The 16117-nt window shown below is 40.2% G+C and overlaps 1 protein-coding gene across 3 annotated transcripts in view; it reads left to right on the plus strand.

The window, feature by feature from the left end:
• The window catches only part of LOC130927144 (inactive dipeptidyl peptidase 10-like), a 109733-nt gene that overhangs the window by 28916 nt on the left and 64700 nt on the right, over positions 1-16117 (plus strand). For all 3 annotated transcript variants that reach the window (XM_057852733.1, XM_057852732.1, XM_057852734.1), the window contains 2 exons: positions 9504-9615; positions 12873-12968. In XM_057852733.1, coding sequence (XP_057708716.1) covers positions 9504-9615; positions 12873-12968 — 208 coding nt within the window. The remainder of the gene's footprint in view (positions 1-9503; positions 9616-12872; positions 12969-16117) is intronic.

A 16117-nucleotide genomic window follows, 5' to 3' on the forward strand; every position in this document is an offset into this window, starting at 1 on the left:
CATGAATGTACAGTGGTACCTCGACATACGATTGCTTCGACACACGGTCTTTTCGACATCCGACGTAAAATTTGACTCGCCATTTGTTTCTACATCCAACGACAAGCTCGAAATACGGCGACATAACAGCGCTGCAGATGGACACACGGCGGATTTTCTTGTGAGAGAAGTCAACACAGGTTTCAAAAAGGTTGGTACAAGTGAAACTGAAACAAGGAAAAAGGTGAGGCTTACCATTAAAATGAAGATGCAAATGATAGAAAAATATGAGTGTGGCGTGCGCATCCATGAACTGGCTCAAAAATACAGCTGTAGAATGTCTACGATCTCCACTGTCCTCCAACAACCTCCGTTCACCAGTCTTTATAAGTTAAGGTGACAATTATTATTGTGGGAACATCGCAAAAGAAATTGCCAGCTTCGTCAGGTTTTTATCATTTATTTATTCATTACAACACAACACGTCTACTGTCTGCCGCAGATGAGTAAACTCTCAACCACACCTCTTCCTCTCTCTGTCACGTAAGCGACGCGGTGCGTTCAGGTACACCACACTAAACACGTCCGCCACATTAGAACCCGATTTGTTACATTATTACAGGAATTATTATTATTTTTTTATTATTCCTTTTTTTATTAATAATATATTTGTTTTGCTGTGTGGAATTGCCATTTGTAATAGTATCAGCAGTATGTATCAAGGATTTAGTGCAGGTTTTTGGGCTGTGGAACGAATTAATGGAATTATAATGTATTCTTATGGGAAAATCCTGCTCGACATACGACCATTTTGACTTACAAACAAGCACCTGGAACGAATTAACTTTGTATGTAGAGGTACCACTGTATTAGGTACCACTGTATTAACTTTTATTCTTCACCCTATTCTTGGTATTTTACATTATGCACAACCATGAACTCATGTTTATTGTGCAATAATCTAATCGTACAATGTATTTGTTCCATGTTTTGATGCATTTTTCATGCATTATAAAAGATTTATATCTGAATTTTGGGGGGCTTGGAACTGATTAGGGCAGTTACAAGGAAAACGCGTCTCTACTAACAGAAATTTCAGGTTACAACACTACTTCCTGAACCAATTAATTTCGTAAGTAGAGGTACTACTGTAGTCCCCCAGAACTGTCACACACTTTTCCCATCTGAGTACAAGCTTCCGTATTCCCTCAGCGTAAAAATCTTTGGACTGATGTCTCAGCCAGTCGCTCACAACATTTTTGACTTCATCGTCACTTTCAAACTTTGTGCCATTTTTTAGGACATTTTTTTGGCTGAAACGTGGCACCATACACAGTTGACATTCTACTATGAATTTTAACAGGTTTGCACCCTTGAGTAACCAAAAGATTGATAACGGAAGTTCAGTCCTGGAACATGCTTCTTAGTCAGGAATCTTTATTAATCGCCAAAACTCTATAAGTTTTCTTTTAATCTGCATAAGAAATTAAATCCATGTGAAAAAGAAGTAAAATAAACAAAGTAACACTTTATAATAACTATCTGTTATAACTAGTTAATACATCATTACTAAAGTGTGAATAAATGATATACTGTTAACTTAAGTGTGTGTTAACAGTTTGCTGTGATGTATGGGCGTTAGAGTGCCTGTGACACAAAAAAGCATGTTCATTCCATATTACACAAGGTATTTTATGCTCCTAAATGAAATGGACCACTTGGATGTGTGCAGAAGCGATCAATATATGTTTATTCAATTTTTTGTGGCTTGCATTTTGTGGGTGACAATCAGTATTGTTAATTACAGCATTAGAGTATAAACCCCAATAACCAACGTCACACATTCACGTGATCGCTGTATTGTGCCGCCATATTGTCCGTCATTGTGTGTCGTATTATCAATGATCGTAGTTCGTAAAGATGGATTCACTTGCAAATTATGGAAGCCCCGGTGCTTTCAGACGCTGTAAACTCATTGGAAGAGTTGCATAAAAGCCGTTATTTGGAAAAGCTTCGGTCGATCCAGTCGCCAGATCCATATTTGATGCCCAGACCGATGTTTCCTCCCGTCCGGTCCCCTCCCGTGCGTCAGAGCTCGTGAGACTACAAAATTTCCAATCATACTCCAGTTTATGTCACGATGAGGAGTCGGGTACCCAAAATCGGCACCGGCATTTGGTCAGCTGAGCGTCACCGTTGTCACGATTGTAAAATGAAAGTTGATCGACAACGGGCCGGTGTATGCCGAAAAATAGCTGCCCGCGTGAAATGTTCCCCCTGCCAGGAGTGCTTATTTATAACGCTTTATTGATGTGAAAACATCAAATGTTTTCATGGACGCATTAAAGTAATGGATTTACGACTGTAAGGTCAGTTTTAAATAATTAAATTACACCAAATATTAGTACTGTATTTTTGTAACAAATCGTGGACTGGGCCACATAACCATCTTTGAACAGAAATGTATTAGTCTACAGGTTTTCACGACCATATCCCAATGACAATCACACAGGTATGACATTTATTAGTTCAAGCAGAGTAAAATAATACATTTTCACGGTACAAGAAAGTCGTTTCCGTGTGGGCGCTCCCGTCAGGGGGGACATTTCATGCAGGGCGGCTATTTTTCGGCACAACACCTGTTGTTGCGCTGTGCCATGGCGACGAGCTTCGTAGTCTCCGTCTGATGATGTCTGCGATCGTGTTGACATCATATTGATGTTTTCGCCGCTGTCTGATGGCTGTCGACACAAACGCATCATGGGCTGAGATAAACAAACTGTGCTGCTTTAGAGATTTGCCCTTTTAACAATGGGCACACAGCAACTACTAAAATGACCGTTTATCTTCTCTGTTACTACAACCAACCGCCACACATCCCTTCACCATTTTGATTTACAATGTTAACGATTGTCAGGAAGGTTTTTGGGTTCGTTTACTAGGCGGTGATTCCTTAGACAATCAGAAAAACACGCAGTAATAGGAGGAATGTACGTAGTGTTAATATGTAAACACGATGAGCTGACGGACAATATGGCGGCACCAGTCAGGGGGGCGGAGTTGTGACTTCACGTGATTGAGGTCTATAAGGGCGTTACTTACGGCATTATTTTTTTTAGTTGTGAGTTATCTAATTAATTACTTATCTCATCTTGGCAACGCCGTTACAGTTACTGAGGATATAAAGGGGTGCGTTACTATGTGTTACTACGTTGGTTGATTGACGCGATAAAAGTCAGAGACACGGACAACGGAAATGAGAGAGCAGAGCGTGAGTGGGGAGGAGGGAAGGGAGTTGTGACGCCGTTGCAAACGTGATACTAGGTGGCTCCAATAATACCTGACTGTAGCCGATAGCCTAAAAACTACGCTTACATGATGCTACGGTAGATATCACATGTATATAGAACTAGATGCGAAATGACAGACACAGTGGTGTTAGCACACGTATAGAGAACCAGATGCGAAATGATAGACTCGCCGGCGTTAGTAAAAAGCTGCCATCTTAAAGTTGTAGAATTCTCAGGAAGGCTCTGTTGTAGAAAACCTTCCTAGTGAACCTAAGTCACTTTTTATGTAAAATACTCCTAATTCGGCAAAATCTTGACTTGAATCCATCTTCAAATGATGAAACATTTAAAAAATTTTCACATGTCGAAAGTAGACTGAATGGAACTAATGCAGTAATGGGAGCAATTTTAACAATTTTAACGGTTGATTCGCAACATTAAATGACTTCCAAACATAGCAATGGTTACTTTCTTTTTTTGGAAAAAAAAAACATGAAGGGTAACACCAGTTACTTTGCCAAGTAACTAATTAATCTTACATTCAGGTAACTGAGTTACTAACTCAATTACTTTTTGGGAGAAGTAATTTGTAACTGTAAATAATTACTTTTTTTAAAGTAAGATTAACAACACTAGTGACAAGGCTCCCTGTCCACCAAGAAGGCACAAGTGGCCGCCTCCCTCGGCCGACTTCTCACCTGCGGTTCTCGATTGTGTAGAAACTTCCACTCTTCGGATGCCCGCCGAGAGAGCACTATCCTTGGCTTGGGCTCGGGCAGCCACCGATGTCGGCCGGTTTGTCCACCGAAAATGCTCCATTTCTGGCATTCATTCCTCAGCTGTGTCCCCGGAGAAGGGCACTCCTACCGGGACCACAGCAAGGGAAGAAACGGGCCGAAACTTCCTCGCCGCCGGGGGCTGGCCGATCGGTAAAGGCTACCACTCCCGCCGCCATGTGTGTAATGAGTCTGGGTAGTTTTGTGTGATTTTTCGTTTTCAAAAGGCGAGGAAGAGATTTGGAAGGGCCCCTCGGTTCGGGTTAGCATGTAGCCTAGTCTTCACACTCCCCATTTTTTCACACTCTTCCTCCTTCTCCGAGTCCCTGATGGGAAATTACAAGAGCCGGATTTACTCCGGTGGCATAAAATACCGTTCGGGAGATTTAAGAAGTCGGCAGTTTTGACCATCATGCAGTAATTTATCCCTGACGTACTGAATAAATGCCATTTTTAATATTTCATATTCTATTTAGCACATGACTGTTATTTGTCATGACCATACCATTTATTTAGCAATCAGGGAAAAAATACTTAGATACAAAGAATATCCTTTAAAAATGTTGGAGTCAAGAGAAAAAACAATGATGACACTTTTACAGTGTGCTCTAGTCATCAGCCTTGTGTTTGTTGTCATTCTGAATCTTCGTCCTCCTCCAAATAGACTCAAACATATATGGCTGTATGCCATGGGCTTCCTCTGGATCGACAATCCAAAAGATCCACACGTGAACCAAAATAACTGAAAAACGCTTCCTCCTCCATTGTGCTGAATTCTAAATCCCTTGAAATTGCTACACCGCCAACGTCATCACCCAGATGGAGGTGTCAGAGCGCTGTAATGACAGGAGAAGGTAAAAGGCAAATTAAAAGACTCATTTCTTGTCATCTGTGCTTTGCCAAATTGTTGTATATAGTCGAATCGTTTCAAAATATGATTTAAATTCCATTAATAATGCTATTTAAGATTTTTTTTTTAATCGTGTTACAGGCACTTTAAATGCCCCGCATAAATTGAGTTTATCCTGTGTTGAGCACAAAAACTCATGAAGAGCCCTATGGGTGGAACATTGTTGAGGTACAAAAAAAAAAAAAAAAAAAAAAAGATATTTTAAATACCACATCAAATTTCTGTACCTTGAACTTGCTCAACCTATTTGCTGTTCGTCAAAGTTTAGTAGATTGTAAGCACACTATTAACACCTGATCTGTAAAGTGTGAGTCAATATATTAAGTATTAGTTATACGGTTATATATGTTATTGGGACGTTATTCTAAAGTAAGACTTATTCCTCATTTACTAACAATTAAGAAATGAGTAGTTGCAAACTATAAACTGATACTTAACAATTCATTAGTTAGTAAGTTACAAATAGCTTGTTAATGGTTTTACTAATTAATAAACTGTAGGTATAAATACATACATATACATTGATATACAGCGTACAAGTAATTTATTATGCATTAACTTTTAGTTTATTAATGTTATATTAACTGTCTATAAGGCATCATTATAAATGATTAACAAACTGTTAACATTTAACAAATCAACAATAAATCATTCATTAAAGGTTTACTATCAATCTATTAACTAGTTATGATGTATAGTTATTATAAAATATGCTAGTATTGAAAAATGTAAGCCTCTCTGTATTAGAAGTCCTTATACCAAAATATTCACCTTATTTATTAAATGACCCTTGTACATCATAAGATTACGAGAAACAAAATAAAAAATGCACTCTTGCAACTGCTTGCAAAAGAATAAGGTTTTCTGACAGGCTCGTTAATAATGCAATAAATTGATGAGCAGAAAAGGTGTTTCAGTCAATCTGAAGAATTGATCACCCTCTGTCAAATTTCAAGATGTGGACACTTCCTTCAGTCTGTTTGTCAAGGGAGTCTGAAATATTACATGTGGGATTGCCAAATATTTTGAGGAAACAGATCAACGATTATGTCTCACTATCAGTGGAAGAAAAACGGAATAATTTATTGCTGCTCAACTAAGCACCTCCAGTCAACAATTACACTAGGCCCTTAGTCCTAAATCTGCTCTTATCTGAATCCTATTTTAATGCAACACTGGAGGACATTGTTATCCAGCTCCTCTGCAGCCCAAGCACTTCGCCTGTCAGTTTAAAGGGCTGGTGGTTCAATGAAGATTAATTATGAAGCTGTTGTCAACTGGGTGGTCAGGGTAATGAGATGGGCTGCAAGTGAGGGGGAGGTTTGCACAATCTTGGCACATTGTTGGCACTTTTCTTCTCTGCGTTTACCTGAGCATTAAACTCATAGATATTTTTTGGGTTATGCACCATATCACTTCTCTGTGTGACTTTTTTATATTATATCATTTTATTTTATAACTGTTTTCAGTAAACTGGCTCGGCAATACGGCCGGAATATGTCTGTGATCTGGAGGACAGTTCTCATTATTAGGGCCTGAGCACCAACTGGGGCGAGAGTCCTATTGGAATGCAAAGGATTATTATTATTATTTTTTTTTTCATGGCAAATGAAGATGGCCAATTTGGAGGCATGAACATGCTCAAAAAAATCAAAATTTGAACATACATGCGGCGTTGCGTGAATTTAGATAATTTTGCAACTTTGCGAAAAAATGTAATAAAATGGCTCAGTGGCGTCCCCTTGAATTTTTCAAAAGCTCCAATGAAGTTTTTTCAACGCAGAGCGATGCAATTTGGGGAGTCAGTACGTTGTGCAAAACTGTCACTTGCACCCATATTTCAAACCCAACAGAAAACCGAGTATTTTGGTTTGAATTTGAAATTTTTACCGATTTACAGGCTGCACATTTGAGACCTTGGTGCTCCTCAAAATACTCTTCAAAATTGGTGAGACTGTTCATGAGATATATGAGATTTTAAGGGGTCCAAATAGGTGAGTTTTCATTCACGGGCCTGACCGGGACGTGTTGACAAAGTTGGCCATTTTTTGGCAACACTCCAAATTCAGGAAATGACTAATAACTCCCTGATACAAGGTGCAATCTTTTTCATATCTGGCATGTATGAGGGGTATCCCAGCTTCAACACGACTGCATTGAAATATTACCCATTAGGCCTGGCGCCCCCAAAATGGGAACAGGAAGCGCCCTTTTTTACGAGATAGGCTCCTCCTGGAAGGGAAAAAAACAATTGACCTCAAACCTGTATCAGGGGGAACGTTAAGACATGTGTTCAGGTGCCTGATGAAAAATACTGAGGTTTCGCTGAAGCAGACGGGTCCAAACAGGAAAGTGAAAATGACCGTCGCCATTTTGTCACGCCACAAATTTTGAACAGTCATAACCTGGTAGTCATACAACAAATCTGCACCAAACCTCCCGTGCTTGGTGAGGATCGTACCCTGAAGGTTCCTGTAGGAGTCATTTGCATAAATGCAACAGCGCCAACTCGTGGCAACAGAAAGTCACTCACTTTACTTATACATGTTGTTCTTTTCAGGTTTGTCATTGTAGTTACAAGACATTTGTTAATACTACATTTTAAGCTCCATGTCTACTAGTACATGTCTCTGTCTGTTGCTGTGACGACCCTTTGTTCGCAATTAAAAGAAAGTATTTTTTTTCAGCCACTTAAGCAGCTTTTAGAGCCACGGAATTTGGTACACTTGGTCGAATTGGCCCAATTCAAAGATTCATTTTGGTTTTAAATAAGGGCGTGGCTGCACAGCTCAGTTGCGCCCCCTATTTTTGTAGAACTGTGTTCAATTAGGTTTTTTTTTTGTGTGAATGTATTTTTAATATCAAAAAAAGAGGTGAGTTTCCAGCAAATTAGGGTTAAGGATCGTGGAACCGGGGGGATCCCAATGCAGACAACGGGGAAGCAGAGTAGGTTGATGCCACGTTTATTTAGCCCAGGGTTTTTTTCTCAGGCGGAAGGAAGGATTGTTGCGGTGGGCACCGTAGATGCCAACGTGAGTAGCCGGCGGTTGTCTGGTTGGCAGTTCATCGGGGAAGTGGAGGTATCCGACAAGGGGCGCGCTGATCAGGTCTGGAAAACATGACAAGTTGATCGGGCGATGTGGTGTGCGTCCGCTGGACTTTTAAAGCTGGCTGATGGTAATTGCTCACAGCTGTGGCCGCTCCACCCATTTGACATCAGACCTGTAATCAGGCAAACTCCTCAGGAAGGAGGGGCGGAGGCCCTAACAATTAGGTTCTCATGAGATGATTAGACCCTGACTTGCGTGCCGTCCGAGTTTGCGTGACGTCCAAGTTTCGCCAAACTGCCAGGGCCCGTTCAGTCCTGCTTGTAGGCCTAGTTATTATTATTATTCTAATATCGGCAAGGAAGTCGCCAACTTCAACAGGTTTTTAATCATTTATTTCAATACTTGTGCAACACAACATGGCTCCTGTCCGCCACCAGGACATGAAGAGAGAAAGCAAAAGCTTCCCACTCTAACGCACCTCTCTCACTCTTGCAACAGTCACACAGTATGTTCAGGAACAGCATGCAAAACACAACCATCACATTAGAACCTGATTCGTTACATTATCCTTATTATTATTATTATATTATTATTCCGATGTGTATTTATAATTTATTTGTTTTGTTATGTGTAATTGCTATTTGTAATCGTATCTGCATTATTTATTAAGGATTTAGCATATGTTTTTGGGCTGTGGAATGAATTAATTGAATTATAATGTATTGTTATGGTGAAATCCTGCTCGATGTACAACCATTTTGACTTACATACCAGGTACTAGAAACGAATTGGATTTGTATGTAGAGGGACCACTGTATAGGGCGCACCATATTATAAGGCGCAGTTGTAGTAGTAGTAGTGGTTGGGATTGCGTTATGCATCCACTAGATGACGATGTGCTCAAGGGAATGTCATGCCATGATTAACAAATATTGAGCCATATACTGTATAAGGTGCATCGGATTATAAGGCGCACTGTTGGATTTTGACAAAATGTAACACTTTTAGGTGTGCCTTATAGTGCGATACATACAGTAGGTAATACATCATTAAATGGGGATTCAGCCATGGCCAAAATATCAGTTAAGTGATCCTTTCATTCTTTCTCCCACCACCACTTGCTCTGAGTGGGAGCCTACTCTAGCTGATTAATAAGGGTCAAGTCAGTCTCAGAGCACATATGGAAAATCCTTTCGCTCCTTGATAAATAGGTTAATTCATTCATTTTCATCACTACATTTGATAAATCAAATGATTTTCAAGGGAAGCATGAACATTTCTGCAAATCTAACAAAAAGTAGACTAGCAGTCAAGTGTTTACGAGATGACATTGTGCATGATATTGTTTTATCAGATCTATATGAGTTTCACCGTTAAAGAAAGTGTTTGTCATATACTGTACAAGACATGAAATTATATTTCAAGAGTAAAGTAAAAGAAAATAAGTTTTTTAAGTTAAAGAAGTGTGAATTTCACAAGATTCTTCTTTTTTTCCCAGGACACTGCTCCTATTGTAACCGATAGGAATTGGAAGGGCATCGGTATCTCCCTCTTTGTTATTCTAGTTGTGCTTTCACTCATCGGACTATCAATATATCTGCTATCAAAAGGTGAGACTCCTTGCACCTTCATTCATCTTCCATAATGCGTATCCTCCTGAGGGTCACAGAAATGCTGGAGCCTATCTCTGTTTACTATAAGCAGGAGGCCCTGAAGGTTTCATCACATATTCCTCAGGTGTGGATGAGAGAAGGAATAGAGTGGGTTGATGGGAATGACAGAAAAAGCAGAGGGAGAATACCATTGAGAAGCTGACAGTGTATCACTTTATCCTACACCAAAACATTCCACTGGAAAGCAAAAACTAATTATCCAGCACTTTGTGTAATCATCAGATAGAGAGATTATACATAGCTCGACTCATCTTGTATTCCTTGAGAAATGGATAAAAAGCTTAAGGGAGTGTACTCAATTATGTTGAGCACTGTACTTTTATGGGTTCACAGTTATAATCAGTCTTCTAAGAGAATTCATAAGCTGAATACCCATGGGTAGCTAGAGTATTCCTATGTCAGTCTGCCTTTTGTGCTATCTCTTTTCAATGGGTGGGATGTCTGCTTGGTCGTTAAGGGTACAGACAACTAGCTTTGTCTGGACTTGGTTTCGACTTCCAAGGTGTTGTCTTTGGGTCACAGAGTTCTGGTCTCGGCAAAGTCTTGGTCTTCCATGGTGTGTTCTTGATCTCAAAACTATGTAGTTTTTTGGTGTCCTCCTGGGTGATAGCATTCTGTGTGTGTCGGCAAATTTTCTGTATAACTCATTAATAGTAGTTAAACTAATGTTGTCCATAAAGTTGATATACACAATAAAATATGATTTCCTCAATCTACCTGAAACATTGTCTAAATAACATAAGACACTATCAGTGAGAGTAAAAAATGAATAAATAACAATCAAGAAATCTTGCATTATCATTATTTAATCTTTTTTTCACAGTCACATAAAACCTCCCCATTCAAATGAATTAAGCACAATATGGATACAACCCTGTTAAAGAAGCATCACTCTCATCATAGCCCCAGCTCTTCGACCTCCTGTCTTATCATTGCTAGCCTCTTTCACTCTCCCTGAAAAATAAAAGTACACATAAATGGTTGCCAAAACAAGTAAAGAAACACACGGACTCACTAGTCACTAATTCATAAGCCTTTCCAGACAATATTCTTTGGCTTAGTTGAATTTTTCTTTTATCCCAGAAAATAGTTATTGGTTGTTTTAATTACCTAACATATTTCGACGAACACTTCCGCCTTCATCAGAGAGTCACTGGTGTTGGTGTGACCAGGGCTGTCAACAGACTTGCAGGGGCCCGGGGAAAGAGACCATTATAGCCCCCCCCCCTCCCTCCCTCGTCCCCACCCACCCCACCCCAGCCCACCCCTGCCACCGGCTTGTCACGACAATATACGCAGTACTTTTAACGCTTTGCAAGCAATGACACTGTACATTTGCAAATTATTTAATTTGAGATGGACAGTTTAATTTAACAGACCGTAATGTGATGTGATGGAGGTCGGGGTTATTGTTGTTTTGGTTAACTTTTATTTTGCAAATCATTGAAAAAATACTATTTTGAATGGAAATCAGTTTTTGTATGTGTTATAGAAATAACTGTGCTAAAACAATTTTCTTTGCATTTCAGTAGTTTAAGAGGTTTGACACCCCCCCCTCCCAAATGAAAGAAAAAAATAAAATAAAATAAAATTTCTGGCTCCGTGGCGACTTTCACGTTGGTGAGTTCCGGCAGGAAATTCTAGCCACTTTCACCCCTGGGGACAACATACCTGGTTGCCCCCCCTTGTCGACGGGCTTGGGTGTGCGCGTCTTTATCAGCTGATGGATGCAGGAGTGACTCACCTTTCATATTGACAGGCAAGTCAGACTACAGACAGAATACAGACCCACACTATGGAAACGTTACGTAGATGACATTCTGGAAAAAGTAACAACAGGACATACACAACAACTCCCGGACTCAACACCATAGACACCACCGGCAGCATCACATTCACCCATTAAGAGGAAACAGATCATTCATAGCCTTTCTGGACATAAACATACATCACACAGACAACGGCGACATAAAAATAAATGTATACAGGAAACTCACACAAACCGACCAATACCTCCTATGGACATTGGAACACCCCACTATCCATAAACTGTCAGTAGTCGGAACATTACATGAACGTATGACAATGATCATAGACACTTAAAAAGGTGTCTGTATCCACAGTGGGCAATAGGAAAAGGTGCAGCACAGGTTAAAACCCAGAACAACACAACACAGGGGGGAAAAGAAAAAACAAACAAAACAACAACAAAGTTATATGGTGACGTTGCCGTACGTTAGAGAAGTTACGGAACGTCTCCAAAGAGTCATAAAAAAAATTCAACAAACACACCGATCAAGACACATGCAACACTATATTGGTCCATCCAATGGACAAAATCCACCCAGAAAACAAATGTAACTCCATATATGAAATTCTATTCAAATCATGCAAGAAATAATTCATCGGGGAGACAGGGAGGAGTTTTATTACAAGACAAACAGAACACAAGAAGGAATGTTAGGAGAGAACAATAAGACATACAAGGGCAATAAAAGAACAAGCACAGAAACATCACAAGTCAACTATCACCGATCACTCCAAAAGGGAAAACCACATTATGGACTGGGAAAAGGCCAGAGTCATCCGCACCGAAGGAAACAAACATCAGCGCTGGATCAGGTAGGCCATTGAGATCCGCAAGCGAGGCCTGAGGACCATCAACAGGGTTGAGGAGGCTTACACGCTCTCTACTACCTGGACCAGCATCCTGGAAGAGTGAATGGTTAACAGAGGGCGTGACTTGTCACTTGTCACGCCTTCATCCATCAACTGATAAAGACACGTCACACCAACACCAGTGACTCTCTGATGAAGGCGGAAGTATTTGCCGAAACGTGTCAGGTAATTATAACAACCTATAACTATTGTCTGGGATAAAAGAAAAAATCAACTAATATTCTTCGGCATTGAAAACACACTTGATAAAGTATGGTAACATTTGAAACGTCCATACCCCCCTTTGTCTGTTAACTCAAGCTTCATCACTAACAGTCCGAGTGCACAATCTCCGTAGCTGAAATCCAGCAGGTTTATGTTAATGTGCAGTCCCCCCTGCCATTTGTATAGTCTTACAAATGGCATATGAAATAAGTTCCTTGCGATTGTGTGTGGAACATACAGTATTTGTTTATAGTTTTCAAATCTGAATCCAGCTTATACACTCAGTAATATTATTATATCATTTTGTGTAGATGACAGTGGAAAGTTTCTCGGATCACAGTTGAGTCTGGATGACATCTTGGAAAGGAACTTCCAAATATATGATCCTGACGCAAAGTGGATCAGTGGTATGTATTTTCAAGAATTGACTGCATGGGGTGAGAAAAGCATTCATGTATTAATGCTGTGTTTGCTGAAATAAAATACGGGAGGGTGTGAGATTCTGTGGATGGTTAAGTTAGGATGTTTGTTTGTGCTTGTGTTATTGCATAATAAGTACAGTGAATGCAAAATTTGGCCTTCCCTTATGACAAGGAGGGCAAGATTAAGAACACCACCAGAGTTTACATTGTTTTCATGTGTCTGTGTCTATTAACCGAATGTTATCCTTAAATAGGAATAAAGGTAGTCCCCAAGTTAAGAACGAGTTACGTTCCTACGCTGGCGACGTAACCCGGATTTCCACGTAAATCAAAATTAACCCTTTATGTACCCCGAAATACCCCCTAAATCTAAACCATTGTACTGTCCTCACCAAGACGTTTATGCTAGGTCCTAGCTAGACAGCGAGCTAAGCTGTAATCTTTCCCCTCGCTCTCTCACTCGGCTGCGTGACTTGTTTGTGGGAGCAAATGCGCGCTTCTTCATGTGCGCAAATACAGTACGTTCTTCTTTGTGTGTACATGCGCTTATACTCGTGTGCTGAAGTACTACCTACTCTACGCTTCATGCGCCAAAATAAAAGCATTCATCACATAACAAAAGCCAACTGTCACATTCTGTTGGTCAGAATGTGTTTTGTTACAGAGACGGTTGTGGGAGGGCTCCCGTGTAATGCATTCAGCCAATTCAAGGACATCAAGACCATATTTAAGCCCAGGTGATCCAAGAGAAATGTGCCGAGATATTAACTTGCTGGTCGCCAGTCGACACCTTGCACTTTTGAGTTGCATTTTATTTGCTAGCTTGTTCGTCAGCTACCTTTGTTTTATGATCCTCTACCTTGTGCATGTATTTGAGTGTATTTATTTTTGTCTTTTTGGCTCTCTGCCCTCTGCTTAGTTTAGTATTATTGATCCCCGTCAATCTGTTGTCAAAGACCCATTTTGTTATTCCCTCTTTTCCGCGATCGTGTGTTTATTTTGTTTGAATTTAATAAACCCTTGAACGCATCTCAATTGTTGTCTGCTTTGAGGTCCAACTTTGTGTCCGCATTTGTGCACCCTAACATCGACATCGACAGGTAGTCCTCGGATTACGAATGGGTTCCATTCCTATGCTGGCGACGCAAGACGAATTTCCACGTAAATCGGAATTAACCCTTTAAGTACCCCTAAATCTCAAAATAACTATCCAAAAACATGTATAATATGTCATGGTTCTGTCCTCGCCAAGACATTGGAGCTAAGTCCTAGCTAACCAGTAAGCTAAGCTCCGAAATGATGATGTCAGACATCCGTGTGGTTTGTCGACTTTATTTAGCTGCTCATGACATCAACACTTGCAGAATGAAACAAACAAAAAAAGAAATTAAATCAGTTTCATCTTTATTAACAGCCATTCAAATTCGCATTTTTAACTAGCTGCTGATACAGCAATAACAATCCATACAAACGATTAGCATGTATAAATAAAAAAAACAAAAAACGACTGGAGACAAAATGGCAGACGAGACTCTGGTGTCATAAAATAGGCAAATATCTCTTAATTCACTTAGCTCATGGGTCAGGAACCCATGTCTTGCGAGCCAAATAGGGCTGTTTTGATGAGCGCATATGGCTCTCTGCCAACCCGTCATCTTAAATGTTGAACCCGCCGGCTCGCTTGACATGAACCAGCTATGATAAACTGATGGCGCATTTGCACATAATCTTGGACACTCCAAATGTGTGTCACAATAATATGCTTCATGTCGCACGGAGAAGGGCGAGATCGCCTCGTGCGTTAAGTCACCAATTGGCCTTGGCGGGGTCAGCCCCTCCCGACTCGATGCCGAGCGAACTGGAGTATATAAAAATTCATAAGGGAAAATTAAACCACGAAAAGACTGCTCGTAAAATCAGAGCCTGACCACCCTCTGCCTCCCGTGTAATGCATTCAAATGCGTTCATGAAAGAAACAGTGCTTACAAAACGGACTCGGACAAGCTGGCAAAAGAACATAGAATATACAGTGTGTGTTTATATACATAAATATGGCGGAAAACACGGACAAGGATGAAAAAGCAGTTTCTGCTCTGGCACCCCTCTTTGAAATAAACTGCTGTATTTTAAGACAAAAGAACTGTTGTGTTTGATAGAACAATATGTCTATATGCTGCCATAGCAGATTCATGGCACATTAAGTCCCCAAACTATTTTTAATTTGTTCGTTTTAGCCTGGAAACCCCCGTTTACAGACGTCGCGCAACAGCTTTTGTTTCAACCCAGCCATAACATGAAGGTAATTAATTAGGGCCCGAGCACTAAGCGTGCGAAGGCCCTATTGTTTTGCAAAGGATTTTTTTTTTTTTTTTTCAGGGCAAATGAAAACGGCCAATTTGGAGGCCTGAACATGCACGAAAAGTCACCAAAATTTGCACATACGTCTGGAAAATTGTAAATTTCGATAATTTTGCAACGTTGCAAAAAAATATAACAAAATGGCTCAGTGGCGCCCCCTTGAAATTTTAAAATTGGCCTATAACATTAGGGTCTGTCAGCGTAGAGCAATGAAATTTGGGGGGTCTATACCTTGTCCAAAACCGCTCCAAAAAAGCATTTACATGCATATTCCAAACCCAACAGGAAATCGGTTATTTTGGATCAAATATGAAATTTTTATCGATTTACAGGGTGCACATTTGAGACCTTTTCGCCGAGGGAGTTAGTTGGATCATCTTCAAAATTGGTGAGACTGTTCAGGAGACATATGAAATCTTAAATTTTGAAAATGGTGCGTTTTCATTCACGGGTCTGACCTGGGCGTGGTGCCAAAGTCGGCCATTTTTTCGGCAAAATGACAAATTCAGTAAATGACTAATAATTCCTTGACACAACGTTCAATCTTTTTCATATTTGGCATGTATGTGTGGTATCCCACCCTTAACACGAGTGCATTGAAATATTACCCATTAGGTCTAGCGCCCCCTAGTGAGAACAGGAAATGCCTTTTTTTACGAGACAGGTTCCTCCTCCAAGGGAAAAAAATCTGTTGACCTCAAACCTGCATCAGGGGAGCCTTAAGACCTGTGTTCAGGTGCCTGATGAAAAATATTGAGGTTTCGTTGAGGCGGAGG

This window comes from Corythoichthys intestinalis, chromosome 12, assembly GCF_030265065.1.
Source record: "Corythoichthys intestinalis isolate RoL2023-P3 chromosome 12, ASM3026506v1, whole genome shotgun sequence".
Taxonomy (NCBI): Eukaryota; Metazoa; Chordata; class Actinopteri; order Syngnathiformes; family Syngnathidae; genus Corythoichthys; species Corythoichthys intestinalis.